We start from the raw sequence: 19,139 nt of genomic DNA, 5'->3' as shown, positions 1-19,139 counted from the left end.
GGAAGGACAGATGTGCTTGGAAGTGGCAGAAGTCTTGGAGAATTATGTGCTGCATGTGGAGGCTGGTGGGGTGGTAGGTGAGGACAAGAGGAACCCTAGACCTGCTAGGGTGGTGGGAGGATGGGGTAAGAGCAGATGTGTGTGAAATGAAAAGATGTGTTTGAGGGCAGCGTTGATGGTGGAGGAAGGGAAGCCTCTTTCTTTGAAAAAGGAGGACATCACCTTTGTTCCAGAATGAAAAGCCTCATCCTGAGAGCAAATGTGGCAGAGATGGAGGGATTGAGAGAAGGAGATGGCATTTTTACAAGTAGCAGGGTAGTACAAGGTATAGTCCGGGTAGCTGTGAGAGGCTGTGGGTTTGTACCAGACATTGGTGGATAAGCTCAGTCCGGAGATAGAGACAGTGAGATGGAGAAAGGGAGGGGAGGTGTCAGGAATGGACCAGGTGAATGTGAGGGCAGGGTGAAAGTTGGAGGCAAAGTGGATGAAATCAATGAGTTCAGCATGGGTGCAGGAAACAGCACCAATGCAGTCATCGATGTAGCGTAGGAGGAGTGCGGGATGGTCACCAGTGTAGGCTTGAACCATAGACTGTTCCACATAGCTGACAAACATCCAGGCATAGCTGGGACCCATGTGAGTGCCCATGGCTACCCTTTTTGTTTGAAGGAAGTGGGAGGAGACAAAGAAATTAGTGGGGGGTGCTGTTGTAGTCTGGCATACTGACCTCTACCTTGCCGAGGCACAGCGACCACTCGCGGATACCTCCTCTTATTTACCCCTCGATCGTGACCCCACTAAGGAGCACCAGGCCATTATCTCCCACACCATCACTGACTTTATCCGCTCAGGGGATCTCCCATCCACTGCTACCAACCTTATAGTTCCCACACCTCGCACTTCCCGTTTCTACCTCCTACCCAAGATCCAGAAACCTGCCTGTCCTGGCAGACCTATTGTCTCAGCTTGCTCCTGCCCCACCGAACTCGTTTCTGCATACCTCGACACGGTTTTATCCCCCCTTGTTCAATCCCTTCCTACCTATGTTCGTGACACTTCTCACACTCTTAAACTTTTCGATGATTTTAAGTTCCCTGGCCCCCCTTTATTTTCACCATGGATGTCCAGTCCCTATATGCTTCCATCCCCCATCAGGAAGGTCTCAAAGCTCTACCATTCTTTTTGGATTCCAGACCTAATCAGTTCCCCTCTACCACCACTCTGCTCCGTCTAGCGGAATTAGTCCTTACTCTCAATAATTTCTCCTTTGGCTCCTCCCACTTCCTCCAAACTAAAGGTGTAGCTATGGGCACCCGCATGGGTCCGAGCTATGCCTGCCTTTTTGTTGGCTTTGTGGAACAATCTATGTTCCGAACCTATTCTGGTATCTGTCCCCCACTTTTCCTTCGCTATATCGACGACTGCATTGGCGCTGCTTCCTGCACGCATGCTGAGCTCGTTGAGTTTATTAACTTTGCCTCCAACTTTCACCCTGCCCTCAAGTTTACCTGGTCCATTTCCGACACCTCCCTCCCCTTTCTAGATCTTTCTGTCTCTATCTCTGGAGACAGCTTATCTACTGATGTCTACTATAAGCCTACTGACTCTCACAGCTATCTGGACTATTCCTCTTCTCACCCTGTCTCTTGCAAAAATGCCATCCCCTTCTCGCAATTCCTCCGTCTCCGCCGCATCTGCTCTCAGGATGAGGCTTTTCATTCCAGGACGAGGGAGATGTCCTCCTTTTTTAAAGAAAGAGGCTTCCCTTCCTCCATCAACAACTCTGCACTCAAACGCATCTCCCCCATTTCACGCACATCTGCTCTCACTTCATCCTCCCGCCACCCCACTAGAAATAGGGTTCCCCTGGTCCTCACCTACCAGCCTCTGGGTCCAACATATTATTCTCCGTAACTTCCGCCACCTCCAATGGGATCCCACCACTAAGCACATCTTTCTCTCCCCGCCTCTCTCTGCTTTCCGCAGGGATTGCTCCCTACGCGACTCCCTTGTCCATTCGTACCCCCCATCCCTCCCCACTAATCTCCCTCCTGGCACTTGTAAGCGGAACAAGTGCTACACATGCCCTTACACTTCCTCCCTTACCACCATTCAGGGCCCCAAACAGTCCTTCCAGGTGAGGCAACACTTCACCTGTGAGTCGGCTGGGGTGATATACTGTGTCCAGTGCTCCCGATGTGGCCTTTTATATATTGGCGAGACCCGATGCAGACTGGGAGATCGTTTTGCTGAACACCTACGCTCTGTCCGCCAGAGAAAGCAGGATCTCCCAGTGGCCACACATTTTAATTCCACATCCCATTCCCATTCTGACATGTCTATCCACGGCCTCCTCTACTGTAAAGATGAAGCCACACTCGGGTTGGAGGAACAACACCTTATATTCCGTCTGGGTAGCCTCCAACCTGATGGCATGAACATTGACTTCTCTAACTTCCGCTAATGCCTCACTTCCCCCTTGTACCCCATCCGTTATTTATATACACACATTCTTTCTCTCACTCTCCTTCTTCTCCCTCTGTCCCTCTGACTATACCTCTTGCCCATCCTCTGAGTTCCCCCCCCCGCCTTTTTCCTTCTCCCTGGGCCTCCTGTCCCATGATCCTCTCATATCCCTTTTGCCAATCACCTGTCCAGCTCTTGGCTCCATCCCCCCCCCCCCCCACCTGTCTTCTCCTATCATTTTGGATCTCCCCCTCCCCCTCCCACTTTCAAATCTCTTACTAGCTCTTCCTTCAGTTAGCCCTGATGAAGGGTCTCGGCCTGAAACGTCGACTGTACCTCTTCTTACAGACGCTACCTGACCTGCTGCATTCACCAACAACTTTGATGTGTGTTGCTTGAATTTCCAGCATCTGCAGAATTCCTCGTGTTTGCGAAAGAAATTATTTAGAGTGAGGACAGGTTCTGCTAGGCGGAGGAGAGTAGTGGTGGAGGGAAACTGGTTCTTCCAGGGATGCCTACCCTGAAGAAATGATAACTAGTATGTATTCACCTGATTTTCCCTTTTGTAAAGTCCACAATCAGTTCCTTGGTTTGCTGACGTTGAGCGCAAGGTTGTTATTAGGACATTACAAAAGCAGCTAACCCATCTTGCTCCTGTAAACCACCTCATCAAATATAGCCAATAACTGTGGTGCCATCAGCAAATTTGTAGATAGCATTGTGTAGTTGTAGGTATCGAGGAGAGGGCTAAGCATGCAGTGCAGAAATTTGCCTATGTCATTAGTTGACGAGGAGGAAGTGAGGTTTCCAATCCATATTAATTGTGGTCTTCCAATGACAATACTTCCTTATGGGAACTGTACATTGTTACTTCACAAATAATTTAAGATGAAGGAAGATGAAAATATGCAGCTTTTAATGTAGGAATGCAGAGTTGTGTAGTTAACGGAGCTGCTGCGTTACTACTCCAGTGATCTACATTTAATTTTGACGTGTCTATGTGGAGTTTGCACGTTCTCCCTTGGGCTTCATGGGTTTCCTCTGGTATTTCTGTTTCCTTCCGTCTCACAGGGAGAGAGAGAGAGAGAGGGACGTGTCGAGTAACTGCCCACCTGGTGTGTCAGTGAGTGGTAGTACGCTAGCGTAATGCTTTACAGAACGAGCAACCTGGGTTCCATTTTGCCACTGTCTGTAATAAGTTTGTATATTCTGCCCATGACTGCGTGCGTTTCCTCACACTTTTCCAAAGACTTGCAGGTTAGGCAGTTGTGAGCATGCTTTGTTGGTGCCGGTAGCACGACAGCACTTGCAGACTGTCCCCAGCACATCCTCAGACTCTGGTTGTTGGTACAAACAATGCAGCTCACATTATGTTTTAATGGTTCGATTTACATGTAAATAAAGCAAATCTTTAAAAGTAATACTTATTCCTATACTTTTAACATTGGATAATGTTGATTGTAATTTAAAACGGCAGCAGCTTGGAACGCCAGTTTGCTCTTGAATCTTGGTTGTAAATTCTATGCTCTCTCTATGATTTAATTACATAATCTAGATTGATAATTGTAGTACTGAGTAAATTCAGCATTGTCAAAGTTCATGTCTTTTGGTTCAAACATTAAGGTATGACTATAGTAGTTCAGCCATAAAATAACAAATTGGTTTGCTGTGTTAGTCTAAAAGAAGTAATTGTACATAGCTTTTTCTGATATTTGAAATCCTCCTGAGCACCAGTAGACTATGTAGAAACACACATTATTCATCCTAAGGATCTTAGTTCCTGGGAGCAAGTAATCATTACATTTTCCAATCCTATATGTTGTCCTAACACAAACAAGAAAATAGTTGTTATATTAATTCCTTACATTGAATCCTTATTTTCCCCTCCACCAGGTTCTTTGTTTTAAATCATGAAGCTGGATTGCTGGAATATTTTGTCAATGAGCAGTCCAGAAGTCAGAAGCCAAGAGGCACTTTACAGCTAGCAGGGGCTGTCATCTCACCAAGCGATGAAGACTCTCACACATTTACTGTCAATGCCGCCATTGGAGAACAGTATAAACTAAGAGGTATAGTAATGTGGGTAGTAGTCAGTTTGATATAGATTATGATGGTGACCGCTTCATTAAGTACCTCCGCTTGATCTGCCAAAATTCCAACATTACCGACTCTGCTCTTTCATTGCTCTTGTCCATTACTGAACTCTGTAAGGAGCAACATGGGGGAATCTGTCCTCAAAAGTGGAAGTTCATTTGAATGTTGTTTTGGAGAACACTGCAACACAATTAACAATTGCCCCATTTTAATGTTATTTGTGCAAAATGTAGTGTTTTTAATCATAATTGGTATTTTATTTTTATGTTCTTTATTAAGTACTTACATGATTTTAGTTGGTGTAGTGCCTGGAAGTTGGGAACATTCATGAGAGTTCTAAATAAAAACAACAACTAGCTAGTTTGTACCAGGTTTTTGTAGCTGGGTTTATTTTAGTTTTCAAGTCTGAATTAATTGGTAAATCGGTTTATTATCGTCATATGTGCGGAAGTACTGCAAAAAAAATTTGTCTTGCATTGTGTTGACACAGATGAATTCATTACAGCGGTGCATTGGGATAGTACAAAGTAAGCCAATAAAAGTGTGCAGAATAAAATGTTGTAGTCTCACAGAAAGTGCAGTGTTGCCAGATGCAAGATCATAATGAGGTAGATTTATAAGATCACAATGAGGTCGAGGGTCTGACATATTGTATGAGGTAATCGTCCTGTAGTCTTAAATGGTGGAATAGAAGCTGTCCTTGAGCCTTTTGGTACAGCCTTGGAATAGAAGAACCTCCCTTGGTACAGCCTTGGAATAGAAGAACCTCCCTTTAGAAGGATGAGGAAGAATTTCTTTAGCCAGAGGGTGGTGAACCTGTGGAATTGATTGCCTCAGACGGCTGTGGAAGCCAGATCATTGGGTATATTTAAAGCAGAGGTTGATAGGCTCTGGATTAGTAAGGCATCAGAGGTAATGGGGAGAAGACAGAAGAGTGAGATTGAGTGAGATGATAAATCTCCATGATGGAATGATGGAGCAAACTGGATGGGCCAAATGGCCTAATTCTGTTTCTAAGTCCTATGGTGTTATGCTTTCGGGCTTTTGTATCTTTTGCATGATGGCATGGGGGAAGGGAGAGTGTCTGGGATTGGTATGTTCATTATTATGCTGGCTGTTTTACTGAGACAGCGTGGGCATGTGGCCAAGTGGTTAAGGCATTGGACTAGCGACCTGAAGGTCGAGAGTTCGAGCCCCAGCCGAGGTAACATGTTGTTTCCTTGAGCAAGGCACTTAATCACACATTGCTCTGCGATGACACTGGTGCCAAGCTGTATGCGTCCTAATGCCCTTCGTTTGGACAACATTGGTGTCGTGGAGAGGGGAAACTTGCAGCATGGGCAACTGCCAGTCTTCCATCCAACCTTGCCCAGGCCTGCGCCCTGGAGAGTGAAGACTTTCCAGGCGCAGATCCATGGTCTCGCAAGACTAATGGATACCTTTACTTCGACAATAACAAGTGTAGACAGGAGGGGAGTCTGGTTTCCGTGTTGTGCTGTATCCATATTGGATACCATGGCCATGTAGCACTTAGCACGATGCTATTGCATCTTGGGATGTCAGAGTTTGGAGCTCATTTTCTGCGTCCTCTGTCAGCACCTCCCTGTGGAAGGCATGGGTTTTCTCCGGGACCTCCTTTTCCCTCCCACAGACCAAACATGTACCGGGTAGGTTAATTGGTCATTGCGAATTGTCCTGTGATTGGGTTGGAGTGAAATGGCGTCGTTGGGCGGGTGGCTAGAAGAGCTTCCGCCACACTGCATCTCTAAATAAACTCTCCGCAGTTTCTTGCAACCAAGGGCAGAACATGAGTTGCATTAAATCCAGAGCAGCACACGCAAAATGCTGGAGGAACTCAGCAGGTCAGACAGCATCTGTGGAAATAAACAGATAGTTGACGTTTCGGACTGAGACCCTCCTTCGCGACTGGAGAGGAAGAAGGAAGACGCCAAAATAAAAATGTGTGGGGAGGGGGAAGAACGACAGCTAGAAGGTGATAGCCAGGTGGGTGGGAAAAGTCGAGGGCTGGAGATAAAGGAATCTGAGGAGAGTGGACCACAGGAGAAAGAGGAGGAGGGGGGACCCAGGGGGAGGTGATAGGTAGGTGAAGAGAGGTAAAAGGCCAGAGTGGGGAATAGAAGAAAAGGGGAGGGGGAGGGAGAGGGAATTTTATTTCCTGGAAGGAAAAATCAATATTCATGCCATCAGGTTGATGGAATACAAGGTGTTGCTCCTTCACCCTGGGGTGGCCTCATCTTGACAAGAGGAGGCCGTGGACTGATGTGTTGGAATGGGAGTGGGAATCTGACTTGACTTGTTGGAGCACCAGGAGGTTCCAGTTTTGGCAGATGAAGCGAATGTGGACTCAATGAAACAGTCCCCCAGTTTATGACTGGTCTCGCCAATATAAAGGAGGCCACATTGGTCACCAAACACAATAGATGACCACAACAGATTTGCAGGTGAAGTATTGCCTCACCTGGAAGGACTGCTTGGACCCCAAATGGAGGTGAGGGAGGAGGTCTGGCAAGCTGCTTGCAGGGATATGTGCCGGGAGAGAAATTACTGGGAAGAGACAAATGGACAAGGGAATCATGCAGGGAGCAATCCCTGTGGAAAGTGGAGAGGGGGTTGGGAGGAGTGGAGGTAAAGACGTGTTTGGTGGTAGGATCCCTTTGGAGATGGTGGAAGCTGTGCCAAATGATGCATTGGAGATGGAGGCTCATGAGGTGGTTGGTCAGGACAAGGAGCTCTGTCACTGCTAAGGTGGTGGGAAGATGGGTGAACGTGGATGTCTGGGAAATGGAGGGGATGCGGGTGAGGGCAGCATCAATGTGGAGGAAGGGAAACCCTATTGTTTGAGAAATGAATCCAGCCTTGTACAATGCAAAACATTGGTGAAAGTATCTACCCAGCCCGTTTAGTGCTTTGTGTTTTCAAAAAAAAATTAAGGATTAGTAGTGATTGTAAGCAAAAAGACTTTTCAATCAGCAAGTTTTCATCCATTGGACTCCTGCTGTATTTCTACAGACTGCCTCAGCTATTGAATGTTTCCAAGGTTTCCTGTTAGTATATTCATTACTGTTCCTAAGTTTCCCTGTCTACCTTTATCAGTTCAGTTTCATTTATTGTATATAACTGTTTGTGTAATTGCACAATTATTAGCTTTATATAAGTGTGCATTATTGTATTGTTTGGTTATGGTATACCTTTTTTTGGATTAGTTCGGGTAGCATTGAGTCTATTTTTGACTACCCAATCTAGGCTAATCTTGAATGAAACGAAAAGTTATCTGCGTATTAATAAAAGTCGTAGTGTCCTGGTACTTTTTTCTTAAATTAATATCAACAAAAAAGAAATTACTCTGCCATCTCATCTGATAGGTGCATGTATGTTGACATGTTTGTTTCCATGAGAATAGTAGTATACTTAAATACACATAACAGTCTTTGAGAATTGTTGAGGCACAAGTTGTCTCTTCGGATCATTAGCTGTATCCTGTCTTACTGCTTGCCTGTATTTGGTTTCTGGTGGAAAACAATTTCATTTGAAATGTTATAGAAATGCTAAGGATAACAAGATAATGCTACTCGCAAACAATTACTCTGAGTAAACTTAAATATATTTTCCAGCTACTGATGCAAAAGAACGCCAGCACTGGGTCAGTAGACTTCAGATTTGTACGCAGCATCATACAGAAGCTATTGGGAAGGTGAGATGAGCTTGTTCTGAATCTAGAATTTTATTTTTTCTTTTCTATGCTTTCTGTATTAATTAACACTGTATGGTAGATTATTTGTTTTCATTAAATTATTTGTGCATATTCATGGTATTATGAATTGCAATATCTGTATGACCATAAGACATAGGAGCAGAATTAGGCCTTTCAGCACATCAAGTCTGTTTTGCAGTCTTGGCTGATCCTGGATCCCACTCAGCCCCATACACCTGCCTTCTGGCCAAATCCTTTGATGCCCTGACCAATCAAGAAACTATCAACTTCCACTTTAAATATATCCACAGATTTGGCCTCCATCGCAATCTGTGGCAGAGCATTCCATAGATTCACTACTCTCTCACTTAAAAAGAAAAATAATTCCTCCTTACCTCTGTTCTGAAAGGTCACCCCTCAATCTTGAGGCTGTTTTCTCTAGTTCTGGCTACCCCCACCAGATGAAACATCCATTCTAGCTAGTCCTTTCAACATTCGGTAGGTTTCAATGAAATCCCCACACATTCTTCTAAATTCTGGTGAGTACAGGCCCAAAGCTGCCAAGTGCTCCTCATATGTTAACCCCTTCATTCCTTGAGTCATCTTCATGAACCTCCTCTCTCCAGTGACAAAACATTATTTCTCAGATATGGTGTCCAAAACTGTTGTCCAATTCTCCAAGTGCAGCCTAACTAATGTCTTATCTCCGTGCTTTTATATTCTATTCCCCTTGAAATAAATGCCAGCATCACATTTGCCTTCTTTACCACAGACTCGACCTGTAAATTAGCCTTCTGGGAGTCTTGCACGAGGAGTCCTAAGTCCCTCTGTACCTCCGATGTTTGAATATTCTCCCCATTTAGATAATAGTCTGCGCTATTGTTCCTTTTACCAAAATGCATTATCATACATTTCCCAACACTTTATTCAATCTGCCACTTTTTTGCCCATTCTTCCAATTTACTTGAGTCCTGCCTCCCCCTCTACCTTCATATCATCCACAAGCTTGCCACAAAGCCATCAATTCCATTATCTAAATCACTGACAATGTGAAAAGTAGAGATCCCAATATTAACCCCTGGGGAACACCACTAGTCACTGGCAGTCAACCAGAAAAGGCCCCCTTTATTTCCACTCACCTGCTCCTGCCTGTCAGCCATTCCTCTATCCATGCCAATATCTATTCTGTAAAGCCATAGGATTTTACCTTGTTATACAGCCTCATGTGTGGCACCTTATCAAATGCCTTCTGAAAATCCAAGCAAGTGACATCCACTGCCTCTCCTTTGTCCACCCTGCTTGTAACTTTGCGAAGAATTCTAGCAGATTTGTCAGGCAACATCTCCCTTTACAGAAACCATGCTGACTTTGACTTATTTTATCATTAGTCTCCAAGTACCTTGAAACCTCATCCTTAATATTAGACTCCAATACTTTCCTAACCACTGACATTAGACTAACTGGCCTATAATTTCCTTTCTTTTGCCTTCCTCCCTACTTAAAAAGTGGAGTGACATTTCTTTTCTTGATTTATAGTATACAAGTACTGCAAGAACATGCTCACTCTTCCCAGCATCCTTTGCTCCCGCCAGATTTACAAACTCGGGTGGTGAGGAAGGCAAATGCAATGTTAGCATTCGATATCACATCCTGCAAAGTGAATCAAGCAACATAAGTGACAACAAGCCTTTGCTCCCAGATGAGCTGAATGCCTTTTTGGTTGTCTTGACTATCAAAACATGGAGGCACTTTCATAAACTCCCGCAGCCCCCAGTGACCCTGTGATTTCAGATTCCTGTGAGACCACCCTTCAGAATGGTGAACCCACGGAAAGCATCTGGCTTAAATGGGGTACCTGGTCAATTACTAAAGACCTCTGCTCATTAACTGGCTGGAGTGTTCACTGATATCTTTAGCCTCTTGCTTCAGCAGTCTGAGGTGCCCAAAGTAGAGTTCAAAGTAAAATTTATTATCAGAGTACATACATGTCATCACATACAACCCTGAGATTCTTTTTATGTGGGCGTGCTTAGCAAATCTGTAGAACAGTAACTGTAATCATCAGGAACTGCAAACAAACTGCAAATGCAGTAGCTGTTCTTGAACCTGGTGGTGTGAGTCCTGAGGCATCTGTACATTCTACCTGATGGGAGCAGCAAGAAAAGAGCAAGGCCTGGACGGTGAGGATCCTTGAAGCTGTTTTCTATGGCAGCATTTCATGTAGATGTGCTCAATAGTTGGGAGGGTTTTATTCGTGATGTACCGGGCCAAATCCACTACCTTTTGTAGGATTTTGTGCTCAAAGCCATTGCCACTCCCATACCAGCCAGTCAGCAAACTTTCCACCACATGTCTAAAGAAGTTAGCCTGCTTCAAGCAGGCTTCAATCACACTGGTGCCTAAGAAGAATGCAGCAAGCTGCCTCAATAACCATCATTCATCTTGCCTTTTGTAACTCCAGAAACTAATCGAAAAACACAGGAGCCAGGAATAACCTCCTTAGTTTTTCTTTAGTGATGCGCTCACATATGATGTGGTGGCATTATGACGTATGCCATTCACGTACTGCTTGTATATAATGCATAGTGAATTATGTAAACAAGAATGCTTAATAAATATATTTTCAATATGACTCAGATTACTGAAATGTTAAATACACTATAGTACAGTTGCACTTGCATCCACTGTGATGAAGTGCTTTGAGAGGTTGGTGATAAAACATATCAACTCCTGACTGGAAAACGACTTGGATCTACTCCAGTTTGCCTACCGTCACAACAGGTCAACAGCAGATGCCGTATCATTGGCACTTCACTCAACACTGGGACATCTGAACAGTAGAAATGCTCTTCATTGACTAATCAATAAGCTTCAAGTCACAGGCAACTGCTGAGTAACTCCTTATGCAACTGGATACTCGATTTCCTCACTTGCAGACCCGTCATTTTGGATTGGCAACAGTATCTCCTCCACAATCTCCCTCAGCACAGGTGCTCCACAAGGCTATGTGTTTAGTCCCCTGCTCTTCTGCAAGTGAGAAAATCGTGTATCCAATTGCACAGAGGTATTGAGGCCTCGATCCCAGAAAACATCCGAGGGCATGAGCACTGCACCTTCTGCAGTATACTGAACATTCCTCCAAGAGTGTGCTTCTGAGCTGCTCATAGTATTCCAATTGTGGCCTCACCCGTGTCTTACTCTCTCGCTCTTGTATTCTGTTCCTCAGCTGATGATCGTAGGTATCCCATATGCCTTCTTCACTGCCTTGTCTGTTTGTGCTGCCACCTTCAGGAATGCTTGGACTGGTATACCAAGACATGAATATGCCTCTATACACCTTACGTCAGGGGTGGCCAACCTTTTACATTCCATGCGTCAATTTTTTCACGCACGAGTTCAGATGCGCCATACAACTCGTGTACCCCCATTTAATTCTTGTAAAAATATGTTAATATAGACATATTTAGCATTTTTACATGATACATTATTTTAATACGAAATGAACATTATTTACCTTAATGAGACTTTTAACAAATATCTTTTGTCATCTTTTGATTTCTTCCGTTTTCTTAATCACATATTCTTTCCATAACTCAGACCCAAGCACTAGCTTCAGTTTTCCTCCTATTTAAGTCTGATGTTGTGTTTTATAGTCTCTATTAAGATCCTGTTTTCTATTATGTGAGAAAGTGCTTTCACAAACAATGCACAACTGTTTTCCTGATGGACCCGCTGGAAATAAGAACTCATTTTCATTGAATTCATGCTTACTATCACTTTCTGCTTTTCTCTTGCTCATTTTCTTTTGCACTGTGATGGGTAACTGAATGTAAAAACAAGGCTTAATTTTCAAAAAAGTACAAAACTGCAAATGTTCACAAAGGACGAACAAAGCATAACTCCGTAGCGCACGAGTGTCAATTGTAAACTGACTGGCAACAACCTGCGACGCACTGCTGGTGCAGACGCCTGGCGCCTCAGGATCAAACAAGTATCAAATGTGTATTGAACTGTTACAGAACGAATGCAGAACAAAAGTCCTTCTTTCCTAGTTTGTCTCATTGAACATTTTTTAAAAATTGAAAACAGATTAATGTGAAAGAAGATAATTCGCCAAAAGATGTGCACGAAATAATAAAATCGCTAAAAATAATTGCTAAGTTTTATTCTTAGTAAAACCCATTTCTAGTTCTAAGCTACTTGAATTCCTGTTATAGATTTTTTTTCTACAAATCAGTTTTTGGTTAATACTTTTTGCATGAGTAGGCTTACTTTTTTATTATTATCACGGGGGTGCAATGTGCCACTTCTAATCATCCAGTGCACCACAGGTTGGCCATCCCTGCCTTACGTTCTCTACCATTCATTGTGTCTCTTCTAAAATAAAATGAATCACCTTGCACTTATCAGCATTAAATTCCATCTACTATTACTCTTCTCATCTTACTAATTAGTCATAGAATACCACAGCACAGAAGCAGGCCCTTTGGTCCATCTAGTCCATGCCAACCTGCCTTTCTGCCTACTCTATCCACTCACACCCAGACCATAGCCATCTGTATACCTCTCATCCTTGTACCCAACTGAACTTCTCTTAAATGTTGCAGTTGTACCCATATCCAGCACTTAACACTGGAGGTTCATTCCACACTCACAGCGCCCTCTGAGTGAAGAAGATCTTCCTTAAGTTCCTCTTAAATATTTTACAATTCATCCTAAACCTATGACCTCTTGTTCTAGTCTTACCCAACCTCAGCAGTAAAAGCCTGCATGTATTCTACACCACTCATATTTAGTATACCTCTAAGATCTTCACTTAGTCTCCCTTGCTTCCTAAAGTCTTAACCTATTCAACTTTCCCCTATATCTCAGATCCTTGAGTCCTGGCAACATTGCTGTAAATTTTCTCTGCGCTGTTTCAAGATTATTGATATCTTTCCCGTTGGTGTGTTACCAGAACTGGATAAAATATTGCTTCACCAATGCCTTATGGAACTTCAATATAGCTTTCCAACTCCTGTATTCATTGATCAGATTTATGAAGGACAATGTGACAGAAGTTCTGTTTATGATCTTATCTACCTGTGACACCACTTTCAAGAACTTGTGTATGTGTATTCCCAGATCCCTTCGTTCCACTGCATATCTCAGAGCGTACCTTTTACTGTGTAAGTCCTACCCTGGTTGGTCCTGCCAAAGTACCATACTGCATACTTTCCCACATTGAATTACATTTGCCATTTTTCAGGTTAAAAGCCTTAACAGCCTTCCTTACTGTCCACTGCCCCCAATCTTGGTATCATTCACAAATTTGCTGATCCATTTTACCACATTATCTAAATCATTAGTACAGAAGATAAACAACATTAGACCCAGCATCAATCCTGGTGGCACACCACCAGTCACAAGGCTCCAGTCAAGGAGATAACCATCTCCATAAGACCATAAGACAAAGGAGCAGAAGTAGGCCATTTGGCCCATCGAGTCTGCTACACCATTTTATCATGAGCTGATCCATTTTATCCTATTTAGTCCCACTGCCCCGCCTTCTCACCATAATCTTTGATGCCCTGGCTACTCAGATACCTTTCAATCTCTGCCTTAAATACACCCAATGACTAGCCTCCACTGCTGCCCATGGCAACAAATTCCATAGATTCACCACCCTCTGACTAAAAATATTTTTTCGCATTTCTGTTCTGAAAGGGTGCCCTTCAATCCTGAAGTCATGCCCTCTCGTACGAGACTCCCCCATCATGGGAAACAACTTTGCCACATCCACTCTGTCCATGCCTTTTAACATTCGAAATGTTTCTATGAGGTCTCCCCTCATTCTTCTAAACTCCAAGGAATACAGTCCAAGAGCGGACAAACGTTCCTCATATATTAACCCTCTCATTCCCGGAATCATTCTAGTGAATCTTCTCTGTACCCTCTCCAACGTCAGCTCATCCTTTCTTAAATAAGGAGACCAAAACTGCCCACAGAACTCCAAGTGAGGTCTCACCAGGACCTTATAGAGCCTCAACATCACATCCCTGCTCCTATACTCTATTCCTCTAGAAATGAATGCCAACATTGCATTCGCCTTCTTCACTACCGACTCAACCTGGAGGTTAACTTTAAGGGAATCCTGTACGAGGACTCCCAAGTCCCGTTGCATCTCAGAACTTTGAATTCTCTCCACATTTAAGTAATAGTCTGCCCGTTTATTTTTTCTGCCAAAGTGCTTAACCATACACTTTCCAACATTGTACTTCATTTGCCACTTCTCTGCCCATTGTTCCAATCTATCCAAGTCTCTCTGCAGACTGTCCGTTTCCTCAGCACTACCGGCCCCTCCACCTATCTTCGTATCGTCAGCAAACTTAGCCACAAAGCCATCTATTCCATAATCCAAATTGTTGATGTACAATGTAAAAACAAGCGGCCCCAACACTGATCCCTGCGGAACACCACTGGTAACCGGCAGCCAACCAGAATAGGATCCCTTTATTCCCACTCTCTGTTTCCTGCCAATCAGCCAACGCTGTATCCACATATGTAACTTTCCTGTAATTCCATGGGCTCTTATCTTGTTAAGTAGCCTCATGTGTGGCACCTTGTCAAAGGCCTTCTGAAAATCCAAATATACAACTTCCACTGCATCTCCCTTGTCTAGCCTACTGGTAATTTCCTCAAAAAATTGTAATAGGTTTGTCAGGCAGGATTTTCCTTTAAGGAATCCATGCTGAGTTCTGCCTATCTTGTCATATGCCTCCAGGTACTCTGTAACCTCATCCTTGACAATCGACTCCAACAACTTCCCAACCACTGACGTCAAGCTAACAGGTCTATAATTTCCTTTTTGCTTCCTTGCCCCCTTCTTAAATAGCGGAGTGACATTTGCAATCTTCCAGTCTTCTGGAACCATGCCAGAATCTATCGACTTTTGAAAGATCATCGCTAATGCCTCCGCAATCTCCACAGCTACTTCCTTCAGAACACGAAAGTGCATTCCATCTGGTCCAGGAGATTTATCGACCTTTAGCCTATTCAGCTTCCTGAGTACTTTCTCTGTCGTAATTGTGACTGTGCACACTTCTCTTCCCTGCCACCCTTGAGTGTCCGGTATCCTGCTGTCTTCCTCAGTGAAGACTGATGCAAAATACTCGTTCAGTTCCTCTGCCATCTCCTCATCTCCCATTACAATTTCTCCAGTATCATTTTCTATCGGTCCTATATCTACTCTCACCTGTCTTTTACTCTTTATATACTTGAAAAAGCTTTTAGTATCCTCTTTGATATTATTTGCAAGTTTCCTTTCATAGTTAATCTTTTCTCTCTTAATGACCTTCTTGGTTTCCTTTTGTAAGGTTTTAAAGATTTCCCAATCCTCTGTCTTCCCACTAATTTTTGCTTCCTTGTATGCCTTCTCCTTTGCTTTAACTTTGGCTTTGACTTCTCTTGTCAACCACGGTTGCATCCTTTTTCCACTCGAAAATTTCTTCTTTTTTGGAATATACCTGTCTTGCACATTCCTCATTTCTCGCATAAACTCCAGCCACTGCTGCTCTGCCGTCTTTCCCACCAGTGTCTCTTTCCAGTCAACTTTGGCCAGTTCCTCTCTCATGCCACTGTAGTTTCCTTTACTCCACTGAAACACCGACACATCAGATTTCGGCTTCTCTTTTTCTAATTTCACAGTGAACTCAATCATGTTATGATCACTGCCTCCTAAGGGTTCTTTCACCTCAATCTCTCCAATCACCTCCGGTTCATTACACAATACCCAATCCAGTACAGCCGATCCCCTAGTGGGCTCAACAACAAGCTGTTCTAAAAAGCCATCTCGCAGACATTCTACAAATTCTCTCTCTTGAGATCCAGTGCCGACCTGATTTTTCCAATCTACTCGCATGTTAAAATCCCCCACAATTGTCATAACACTGCCCTTCTGATAAGTCTTTTCTATTTCCAGTTGTAATTTGTAGTCCACATCCCTGCAGCTGTTTGGAGGCCTATAAATAACTGCCATCAGGGTCCTTTTACCCCTGCTATTTCTTAGCTCAACCCATAAAGATTCTGCACCTTCCGATCCTATATCACCTCTTTCTAATGATTTAATATCATTTCTTACCAATAAAGCCACGCCTCCCCCTCTGCCTACCTTCCTATCCTTCTGATACACTGTGTATCCTTGGACGTTCAGCTCCCAGAGACATGCATCCTTTAGCCAGGTCTCAGTGATGGCCACAATATCATACCTGCCAATCTGTAGCTGTACGACAAGATCATCCACCTTATTCCTTATGCTGCGTGCATTTAAGTATAACACCTTAAGACCAGTATTTGATACTTTTTGCTTTGATTTCACTGCAACTTTATTACACTGCAACTCATCCCAATGGCTACGTATTTGCCCCATCACCTGCCTGTCTTTCCTGACATCTTTACTGCTCACTATCTTAGATTTATTTCTGTTTTCCCCTTCCTCCGCTCTATCATTCCAGTTCCCATCCCCCTGCCAAATTAGTTTAAACCCTCCCTAACAGCTGTATTAAACTTTCCCGCCAGGATATTGGTCCTCTTCGGGTTCAGGTGTAACCTGTCCTTTTTGAACAGGTCATACTTTCCCCAGAAGAGATCCCGATTATCCAAGAATATGAAGCCCTGCCCCCTACACCAGTCTCTCAGCCAGGCATTCATCTGCCTGATCCGACGACTCTTGCCCTCGCTAGCACGTGGCTAGCAGCACCTGGAGGTCCTGCTTCTCGGCTTCCTTCCTAACTCCTGGAAATCTCTCTTCAGGACCTCCTCCTTTGTCCTATCTATGTCATTGGTACCAACATGTACCAAGACAACTGGCTGCTCACCCTCCCCCTTTAGAATATTCAGGACCCGATCCGAGACATCCCGTACCCTGGCACCTGGGAGGCAACACACCATGCGGGTATCTCTGTCAGGCTCACAGAATCTCCTGTCTGTTCCCCTGACTATGGAATCCCCCACGACTACCGCATTTCTCTTCTCCCTCCTTCTCTCCTGCACAACAGCGCCAGGCTCAGTGCCAGAGGCCCAGTCACCGTGGGCGTCTCACATCAGGTCATCCCCCTCAGCAGCATCCAGAACAAGATATTTGTTGCTGAGGGGGACGGTCACAGGGGTGCTCTCCACTATCCGGGCATTTCCCTTCCCTCTCTTGACAGTGACCCAGTGTTCTGACTCCTGTAGCCTAGGGATGACTACTGACTCCTGCCACTCTGTTCTCTCGCTAAGCCAATGTTGAATTCAGTTTACTACTACCTCCTGAATGCCAAGGTGCTTAACCTGCTTGACCAGTCTTCCATGCTAGACTTTGCTGAAATCCAGTTGGACAACATCCACTGTCTGTCTTTCATCAACCTTCCTCATAAACCTCCTCAAAAAAAGTTCTTAAGGTTGATTAGACATGCCCTACTCAGAACAAAGCCATGTGGACTATCCTTAATCAGGCCTTGTCTATACAGATACTTAGATATACTTTACCCATGACTGACGTCAGGCTCACCAGCCAATAATTTCCTGGCTTGTTCTTAGAACCTTTCTTGAACACCAGAACAACATTTACTATCCTCCAGTCCCTGGCACCTCACCTGTGGCTAAGGACATTTTAAGTATCTGTGGCAGGGCCCTTGCAATTTCTGTACTAGCCTCCTACAAGATATATGGTGACACCTTGTCAAGCCCTAAGGCTTTATTCACTCTAATTTGTCTCAAGTCAGCTAATGCCTCCTCTCCTATAATCAGTTTACAGTCCATAAACTCACTACTGTTTTGCCTCAATTCTATTGACCCTGTGTCTGTCTCCCGAGTAAATACAAATGCAAAAACTTAATCTAACATCTCATCCATCTCTTTTGGCTCCATGCATAGATGACAACACTGATTTTCAAGAAGACCAATTTTATCCCTTGATATCCTTCTACTCAATAATATAGTACTGTGCAAAGGTCATAGGCATCCTAGATTTTTTCAATAAATTTAGTTTCAGGTGTTTTTTTGTCTTCTGCATTAGTGTGTCAGTAGAAAAGAACAAATTTTAGATTTCCAAACATTTACTTCCAAAAAAAAATTAATGTTACAGAGACGTTTTTGTATTTCATTAAAGGAAGTAGCAGGTTACGTAACATACCAATTTTCAAGTAAGACTTGATTACTTTGTAGCTATATAGCCCAGTGCATGATTAAACAGAGATAACAAAAAGGAAGCTAATGATCAGTGACATGATGAGTTGAATGAACTAAACTGATTAACTGAAACAGAAACGGGTATAGAGGGAATCAAACTGGACAAAGGACAACCAAACTAAAACCTGAGGGTGTTAAACATGTGACAGTTTCACCTCCAAATCATCAAGTCTTACACCATGGCAAGAGTGAGCATTGCAACAAGACACAAGGTAGCCATCCTGTATCAGCAAGGTCTCTCCCAAGTAGAAATTTCGTGGCAGACAGGAGTTTCAAGATGTGCTGTCCGAGCTCTTCTGAAGTAAGGTTGAAGGCCAGAAATGCAGGGAAACTGAGTGCTGCAGGCAAGAGATACATCAAACTGACATCCCTTCTAAATTGGAAGATGTCCAGTGTTGTTATCAGCTCTGAACTCAGAGACCACTGGAACCCAAGTACTGTATTGTTTTAAGGAGATGATAGTATGAATGCCATACCATAGTTGGAAAGGAGCATCCTGGTGTATGATTCCTCACTGTCTAGGTGTTCCAGTTTTGAGTGAAGATGCAATGAAGTGGCATCTGCTCAGGACCTGTTATGATGGTAGGCAAATTGGAGCAGATTCAAGTCGCTTCTCAGGCAGGAGTTTATATGTATTATCACCAACCTCTCAAAACAC

At 43.7% G+C, this 19,139-nt stretch overlaps 1 protein-coding gene across 4 annotated transcripts in view; it reads left to right on the top strand.

The window, feature by feature from the left end:
• osbpl11 (oxysterol binding protein-like 11) overlaps positions 1-19,139 on the top strand; it is a 138,978-nt gene that overhangs the window by 53,822 nt on the left and 66,017 nt on the right. For all 4 annotated transcript variants that reach the window (XM_063052425.1, XM_063052427.1, XM_063052426.1 and 1 more), the window contains exons 3-4: positions 4,360-4,535; positions 8,193-8,272. In XM_063052425.1, coding sequence (XP_062908495.1) covers positions 4,360-4,535; positions 8,193-8,272 — 256 coding nt within the window. The remainder of the gene's footprint in view (positions 1-4,359; positions 4,536-8,192; positions 8,273-19,139) is intronic.

This window comes from Mobula hypostoma, chromosome 6, assembly GCF_963921235.1.
Source record: "Mobula hypostoma chromosome 6, sMobHyp1.1, whole genome shotgun sequence".
NCBI classification, from domain to species: domain Eukaryota; kingdom Metazoa; phylum Chordata; class Chondrichthyes; order Myliobatiformes; family Myliobatidae; genus Mobula; species Mobula hypostoma.
The sequence above is the reverse complement of the archived record's forward strand: the minus strand, read 5'-3'. Positions and strand labels throughout refer to the sequence as shown.